Source organism: Cydia fagiglandana, chromosome Z (assembly GCF_963556715.1).
Source record: "Cydia fagiglandana chromosome Z, ilCydFagi1.1, whole genome shotgun sequence".
Taxonomy (NCBI): Eukaryota; Metazoa; Arthropoda; class Insecta; order Lepidoptera; family Tortricidae; genus Cydia; species Cydia fagiglandana.
Genome location: NC_085959.1, coordinates 8,727,377 through 8,736,400, shown reverse-complemented (window position 1 = coordinate 8,736,400; position 9,024 = coordinate 8,727,377). Strand labels below are relative to the sequence as shown.

General features: G+C 40.2%; 1 protein-coding gene and 1 long non-coding RNA gene across 2 annotated transcripts in view; both read left to right on the top strand.

Annotated features, from left to right (window-relative positions):
* Positions 1–9,024, top strand: part of LOC134678789 (uncharacterized) — a 35,598-nt gene that overhangs the window by 6,211 nt on the left and 20,363 nt on the right. The gene's annotated exons all lie outside the window — the stretch shown is intronic.
* Positions 74–9,024, top strand: part of LOC134678773 (phosphatidylserine lipase ABHD16A) — a 29,314-nt gene continuing 20,363 nt past the window's right edge. Inside the window, exons 1-4 of the mRNA XM_063537473.1 lie at positions 74–394; positions 1,621–1,674; positions 3,404–3,714; positions 4,505–4,665. Of these exons, the coding sequence (XP_063393543.1) occupies positions 326–394; positions 1,621–1,674; positions 3,404–3,714; positions 4,505–4,665 (595 nt within the window). The 5' untranslated portion in view covers positions 74–325. The remainder of the gene's footprint in view (positions 395–1,620; positions 1,675–3,403; positions 3,715–4,504; positions 4,666–9,024) is intronic.

The window sequence follows — 9,024 nt, the reverse complement described above, 5'->3', positions numbered from 1 at the left end:
ATATAAAAGAAGTTTCCACAGAATAGATATAAAAATCAATTACGACATGACATCCACATCGAAAAAAAAAAATTTCAACCAGCAGAGGAAAGGAAAATGATTACGGAAATATTCGCGAAATTGTGAATTACAGAATTACACAAAATTAATCAGTTTCACTGATTTGGATTTTCTATCTAACGGATTTCTGTTCAAAAATAAATAAAATATAACTGTTAATACTGTTATTACAGTTAGTAAAATTATAAACTACTCTCTCGCATCTATAAATCAAAAATCACGCTAGAAATTGTGTTTTATTTTGTACAAGGTGTGTCTTCTTAAAATGAAACTAACGTGGCAATGCATGTTCTCGCCGAGACTCTACAAGATTTACAAGGAAGGTGCTAGAGATGTAAGTAATACAACAGTTGTAATACTTTTGTCTATTATGATATGTAAATTTCACTACTTCATGTTAATTGGTGAATGCTGTCTACATTACTAAGCATAAATTTTAGATATGACCGCAATTGTCGGCTAACAGTTTTTTTTAACAAGATAATGGTTATGTAGTCAAGTTGTAACTAATATTTTTTCGTTAATAATATAATATTAGGTTACAATATTATTATTACAACCTGTAACCATAAAAAATCATTTAAAACAAAACTACAAAAAATCTTAAATTATGTTTGTTGATTGGCTTTTTTTCACACAGGAACATATCAAGATATCATCTTTTTTGCATAGAGATAGTTTAATGTCCGGAGAGCAGTATAGGGTCTTATTTCCCAGACAACATGCTTGGTGTCCAAAGCGCTTACAAAATGTGCTTGCCTCTTGGCGAAATAATGCTGCTAGTATTTATTTTCTTTAATAGTTTTTTTAGCAGTGTTTTGTTTAAAAAAAAATATTTTAATATAAACCTAGCTAGCTGGCAATTAGTAGTATTTATTTATCATGTTGCAGTAAGTTTTATAAATAGGCTAGTCCACATAGAACAAGTCACCTCATGGAGAAATTGCCAAATTGCCGTGCAAAGCAGCTCAGTCTGTGTAAATGTCTCCAACATCCGAAATTTCCTCCCAAGGTGGCTCATTCTGTGTAGACCCGCCTAACGATCAGTCAACTGTATTAAGAATCTAAAATTTAGACACACACAACATACTACATATTACATTGGGGCGAATTTACACAATTCCCTTTAAGCCCTTTTTAACACTCTAATCACATTTTCTCTTCATTTCTCTCTTTTAGTAACAGAGATAGTTAAATTTTTCAGTACCATTCTTGCATACATAATTATTGTGCTTAATAAGAAATATTATTTTTTTGAGTAATTCAAACACTTTTGAACCATAGCAGGCGTGGCTCACTCCGTGATTTCGTCGCTTTGCTACAGGTAGCTAAAAGTACATCCGTTCAACCCCAATTTTGGGGAAAGCCATTAGCCGCATGTGGCGCTGTCACCACCTAGTGGCCATATCTGTGCTGATCGTAACAGACGCGTTTTATTAGAGAGTGAGTTTTCTGTACCTAGTACTATTATTCATTCTGTGACCATAGTGCGAATCTGAGTCTATATTGTCCTTAGCATAACAGTATAATTTACAGCTGCCCCTATTTTTTGTCTTACAGACTCTCTACCAACCAGAAGGAATGGAGAAATGGGGAGACAAAATCATCTCAACAGTAAGTTCAAAGTTAACTGACTTGCACTAATGGTAATATTAATATAGGCCGGTAGCTTGAACATGTCATGCTCGCTTAAAAGTCTTTGCTTACGGTGGCGTCGTTGATCGGGTCGCCACTTTCCCGAATGAAGGTTGAGGGAGGCGATGGCTGAGATACGCGTCATACTCGTGAACGGGTGCTGTTTGTGGAGACTGGTCTGTTTAAGCTAACACGAGCTATTATACTTAGTAACTTAATTTTTATTAATTAATTACAGTGAGACGCCTCATTCTGTTCTCGTATGTTTCTTTTCTCTTAATGAATGTATTAATTATACAGGATATTGACTCTTGGAGACCCTATACATCTCTAAGGATAACTTGATAAACTATATAATTTTATAGTTCTGACACCTAGAGACATTTACACCTCTAAATATTATAGATTTCTTTGTGTGTGTTTTTTTATCTGTATTTTGTATGTAATTTGACATTAAGAGACCATATACATCTCTTAGTAATTGTAATACGTTAGATTGAATTGTTAGTTTTATTTTATAAAATTGTTGATGTTATTATTTTTGCTTTTATGTAAATTCAATGTTGACGTGTAAAAGTGCCCTTGTGGCCTATTTGCTGAATAAATGTTGATATTTGATATTTGGTACTCATTTGGGGACAATTAATAGTAGGTTGTGCATTAATTGGGTCTTAATAGGTTAGTAATAGAAGTACATAGACATACTATAGATCGTTTTTTTAGCATTAGAAATAAGGTAAACAATCTTGATGAGTCTTAATTGAAAAACACGTTTTCAAAATAAGTTACGGCAAATATGTAACAATTACGAATCTAATACGATTATTTATATTCTTCTGCTTTCATAAGTAATACTTATTTATTTGTAAAAAGCGTTTTTCAATTAAAAGACATGTCAAGATCGGTTACCTTCTTTCAAGTTCTTTCTAATGCTAAAAAAAACGAACTATAGGGTAGAGAATTCTCTACCCTATAGTTCGTTGCAAACAATTTTTTTTTATAGAAATTACAGGCAAACCAGTGGTTGCATTTCCTGTACTAAAGAGTCAGAGTGAAAAGTCTTAGGTGATTGTACAGAATCATAGGACTACTAATGAATATAATTTAAATGGATGCATTTAAATTATATTGCTAATGCTATCTTGACTCTATCCTATATTATCTAGAATATTTTTTACCCAATGATATGTTGAGTGCTGTGCTTCCGGTGCACAGGATGGTTGAGTTTACAAACATCTTTACTATGCACATACTTTCCAAACACATATACACATTCATTGTCAACACGTCTGTACGACCAATAACATTATATATAACATTATTAGGTAGTACAAAATATTATTTATTGAAAACACATTTACATGACATTACAGTGTATAACTAATGCACCATGAAAGTGAGTTACATTTAAATTAAAGTATTATGATACATACATTTACAATTAAACTGTAACAATTGAAAAACAACTATAATCCGTCCTCTCACAAATCCTCAGACTTGCACTGCACATGCACTGCACTTCTAAGGGCTCCTCTACACGATGGGCCAACGCCGGCCACTCCAAGGGACGCATTTATGCGTTAGTGGGAGCAAGTCATATTGCTATCTCATTCTACCGCATAGCTGCGTCCCTTAGAGTGGCCGGCGCTGGCCCATCGTGTAGAGGAGCCATTAAAATGGCACTGTACTCTACATGAATGTGTTTCAGGCTAGCACCATCCTCAGCATCAGTCTATACACGTCGCCATTCATCTGCTTCTACGTCTACAAGCGCGGTTTCTTTTCCTTCGACGAGACCCGCGTACTTGTTCGGTACATCGGAGGCCTAAGTTGCCTCATCGCCCTATCATACATCCTGCGGGGCTTCGGACGGGCTAGTAACCCTAAATATGTTGAGTTCATGAGAGCGCTGAACACCCCTCTGACCGATCACAAGGCGTACCTGCAAGGGATTAGGAAGTACGATTTTGAATTCCAATACTGGCCCGCTACTTACTTGTTATCGAAGCAGAAAAACAGGTTAGTATTTTTTTTTTATTTATACGGGGAGCAATTTGAATTCTACTTAACTAAGATAAAAACGAAAGCTAAGAGCGGTTTTGAATAATTGCCTGCAAAATAAATCAGGAATAGGTTCATTGTAGTAAGCATCAAAATATATCCTTATTCCTGTGGTAACAATGACCATAACTTTCATTAAGATGCTGACTGTAGCTAACTACTTACATTGCTTTAACAAAATATTGCTATGCACAGTCAGTTGTCAATTTATAATATTGCTATGCACAGTCAGTTGTCAATTTATAATATTGCTATGCACAGTCAGTTGTCAATTTATAATATTGCTATGCACAGTCAGTTGTCAATTTATAATATTGCTATGCACAGTCAGTTGTCAATTTATAATATTGCTATGCACAGTCAGTTGTCAATTTATAATATTGCTATGCACAGTCAGTTGTCAATTTATAATATTGCTATGCACAGTCAGTTGTCAATTTATAATATTGCTATGCACAGTCAGTTGTTAATTTATAATATTGCTATGCACAGTCAGTTGTCAATTTATAATATTGTTATGCACAGTAAGTTGTCAATTTATAATATTGATATGCACAGTCAGTTGTCAATTTATAATAATATTTCTGCAATGGTGGTTCCTGCAGTTTTTTTTACAATGTATTCTTTCCTGTGACCATGTACCCAAACCGCGTATCCAAGTCAAGTTGTATATTTAAAAAAACATAGGTTGACGTTGAGAATTACCCACTTTGTATAAGAATTTCCAGTAATATTGACTTATTTTCAGTTCGACGTGGCTCGCCCGGCACCCTTTCGCCTCCTGCGCCAACCCCGAGCTGCCGGCGTACCAGCGGACGACCATACAGGTGCTGGCCTACGTGGCCACGCACACCTTCGCGCTCCGACTGATATATCCCGGCTCGCTGGGGCTCATACAGAATCTGCTGCGTATGTTTTACATTACATTTTTACTTATGTATTTAACACCAGTCACCCAATCACCGCAATGTATGATCTCTTACCATAATTTACCACTTTGGTACAGTTGTAGTGCATAATTATTTCCCGTTTTATTTTCACGGTAACGTATGTTCCTTGCTATTCAGTCAGTCTCGGTACATAAAGTACTGAGGTTGACTGAAGCACAGAAGAAATATTAGTACTACCGAACAGAAAGGACACTTCCTACAAACCCGAAGTTTGACAGGGGTCAGGGTCGAATCATGCTATCCCTTTCTAGTATATGGCACTATCCCTTTCGACTATTTAGGGTTGTCAAAATTCAAGTGATTATCTGGTATCGTCTTGGGTCGTCCCATTCGTTTTTCGTCAAGTTCTTAAATTAGTCCTATTCTGCTTTCGTCACTAATTCTACATTCGTCACAATCGTCGGTGGCTTTCAATGTAGAATGAGTGACGAAAGCAGAATAGGACTAATTTAAGAACTTGACGAAAAACGAATGGGACGACCCAAGACGATACCGATTATCTTATCTGTGGTCGTGCACGTACAAGGAAGTCAAGTGGTGCTAGGGTTGCCATATGGAAGAATTAAATGTCCTGATAAAAATCCGGACATCACGCTAAAAATCCGGACATTTCTTGTAACAGAGATTTGGCGTAACTTTAACGACGCCCCGGCGGTATACTCTTGGGTCGTCCCATTCGTTTTTTTTGTCAAGTTCTTAAATTAGAACCCCGAGTTGCCAGCGTACCAGCGGACCACAATACAGGTGCTGGCCTACGTGGCCACGCACACCTTCGCGCTCCGACTGATATATCCCGGCTCGCTGGGGCTCATACAGAATCTGCTGCGTATGTTTTACATTACATTTTTACTTATGTATTTAACACCAGTCACCCAATCACCGCAATGTATGATCTCTTACCATAATTTACCACTTTGGTACAGTTGTAGTGCATAATTATTTCCCGTTTTATTTTCACGGTAACGTATGTTCCTTGCTATTCAGTCAGTCTCGGTACATAAAGTACTGAGGTTGACTGAAGCACAGAAGAAATATTAGTACTACCGAACAGAAAGGACACTTCCTACAAACCCGAAGTTTGACAGCGGTTCAGGTTCGAATCATTCTATCCCTTTCTAGTATATGGCACTATCTCTTTCGACTATTTAGGGTTGTCAAAATTCAAGTGATTATCTGGTATCGTCTTGGGTCGTCCCATTCGTTTTTCGTCAAGTTCTTAAATTAGTCCTATTCTGCTTTCGTCACTAATTCTACATTCGTCACAATCGTCGGTGGCTTTCAATGTAGAATGAGTGACGAAAGCAGAATAGGACTAATTTAAGAACTTGACGAAAAACGAATGGGACGACCCAAGACGATACCGATTATCTTATCTGTGGTCGTGCACGTACAAGAAAGTCAAGTGGTGCTAGGGTTGCCATATGGAAGAATTAAATGTCCTGATAAAAATCCGGACATCACGCTAAAAATCCGGACATTTCTTGTAACAGAGATTTGGCGTAACTTTAACGACGCCCCGGCGGTATACTCTTGGGTCGTCCCATTCGTTTTTTTTTGTCAAGTTCTTAAATTAGAACCCCGAGTTGCCAGCGTACCAGCGGACCACAATACAGGTGCTGGCCTACGTGGCCACGCACACCTTCGCGCTCCGACTGATATATCCCGGCTCGCTGGGGCTCATACAGAATCTGCTGCGTATGTTTTACATTACATTTTTACTTATGTATTTAACACGAGTCACCCAATCACCGCAATGTATGATCTCTTACCATAATTTACCACTTTGGTACAGTTGTACTGCATAATTATTTCCCGTTTTATTTTCACGGTAACGTATGTGTCCTGCTATTCAGTCAGTCTCGGTACAAAAAGTACTGAGGTTGACTGAAGCACAGAAGAAATAATAGTACTACCGAACAGAAAGGACATTCTCACAAGAGGAACCGAGACTCTTAGCCACCGCAACTCGGTATTTCGAGTCGATCTCCACACCCACGACTATACCGTCATAGTTTAGTATTAGTAGATATTATTATTATTTGTATCTCCTTTTTTTGGAATCACGGGCCTGTAAATCCCGGTTTTTTTTTTATATAGGCTTGCGTGGGGACACAGATCCAACACGTAGAGGCCCCTTGGAGAGTTTTTATGTCATGTAGAACGCCTGCTGGAACCCGTTCACAGGTGCAACAATAGACACCCATGAACCGGTCTCAGCAGGCATTGGGACTATAGTAGAAAAAGAGAACAGTATACCGGTCTATGGATTGAAGTTTGGGTGGACTATGAGACTGGGTTATTACAAAGACGTACGGACACCTGCCATAACAATGTTTACACAAGTTATCGAGGCAGGCGGTGACTTGCCGCTAACTAGATGGGCCCCTGAAACTGCCGTCGCGAAGACGACCAGGAGCAACATCGGTGTGAGCGGCTCAGGGGTGTCGAGAGGTGTGCGCCGCTTTCTACCCAGTGGCTGTTAACAGCCACTGTGCCAACTCGCGTCTTATGCATCTTTCACTTCCACCCCTGGAGCATATAGCTCTAACGACTCCTCTCTGGACGGCCAATTAAGGCAAGCCAGAGCTGAGAGTCCTGCGGGTCCCCTTGGGGTCCACTCCGACCGACGAAGACACGCCGGAGACGGAGACCCTGACCGACTCTCGGGAGCACTCGGGTCCGTGGGGTCGTTACTTCCCAACAGCTCGCCACAAGCTGCCCTGCGGGCTTATTATTATTATTATTTGTATGTCTTTCCATATCTCGGGACCATGGGGTCCCGGACCTTTGGGAGGCATGCGTGGGGCCGAAGCCAACAGCACAGAGGCCCTTTAAGACAAGTTTGATGTTATGTAATACACCAGCTAGAACCCATCCACGGGTACAAATAGATACCCGTAAATCGGTCCCAGCTGGCATAGGAGCTATTGTAAATACAGTGGAGAAGAGTGCCGGTTATGGTGTTGAAGTTTGGCTGGTCAAAAGATTGGGCTATTGCAGAGAGGTCCGGACACCTGCCATAACAATGCTTCTACACGTTATCGAGGCAGGCGGTGACTTGCCACTAACTAGGTGGGCCCCTGAAACTGTCGTCGTAAAGACGACCAGGAGCAACACTGGTGTAGGCGGCTCAGGGGTGTCGAGAGGTGTGCGCCGCTTTCTACCCAGTGGCTGTTACCAGCCACTGTGCCAACTCGCGTCTTATGCATCTTTCACTTCCACCCCTGGAGCATATAGCTCTAGCGACTCCTCTCTGGACGGCCAATGAAGGCAAGCCAGAGCTAAGAGTCCTGCGGGTCTCCTTGGGGTCCACTCCGACCGACGAAGACACGCCGGAGACGGAGACCCTGACCGACTCTCGGGAGCACTCGGGTCCGTGGGGTCGTTACTCCCCAACAGCTCGCCACAAGCTGCCCTGCGGGCTTATTATTATTATTATTATATAATTATAGGCGAGCAGCTATTTAGCTGATGAGCCTATGTCACACAGTGTTCAGTACTCTATAGTTCAAAGTTTGTAAAGTCATATCACATCACTAGTAACATCAGTCTAACTTATTGTTTAAAAGCCACTTGTCCAATCTGTTTTTAAACACATTGACCGAAGGAGCAGTCACAACACTATCCGGTAGACGGTTCCAAGCCGCCACGACACGGTTGGACAAGGAATGATATGCAGCTTTAGTAGTAGTGGGAGTGCGAACAATTCTTAGGCTGTGACCTCGGGTCTCGCGGCTGATAGTTCTCATATTGATTAAATCGTGAATGTCAGGGAGGTTGTAACAATGGGTAACAATCTTAAAACACTCGATGAGGTCTCCTCTCGCTCTCCTGGCTTTGAGTGTGGGCAGTTTTAGTACCTTTAGCCTTTCTTCATAAGGTAGGCGTTTCAGCTTAAAAGGAATCTTGGTGGCTCTTCGCTGCGCACTCTCTAGAAGGTCAATGTCTTTGACAAAATAAGGATTCCATACTTGGAAAGCATATTCAAGCAAGGGGCGGACATATGTTTTATAAATTTTGATAAAAACTTCAACAGATATGCATTGAAATGAGCGTTTTATAACATACAAGAACGAGTTTGCCTTTTTGACTATGTTATTTATGTGCTCACCCCACTTCAGGTTATTTGTAACTGTCACACCGAGATCCTTTTGAGACGTCACCGCTGCAATTGGAGAGTTTCCTATCATGTATTGGACCATAGGATTTTTTTTACCGAGGTGCAGAACTGCGCATTTGTCAACATTCAATTTCAATATCCACTGCGAGGTCCACTCCGTTAACCGATCCAAGTCAGCTTGCAGCTGGCCCGAAGAAA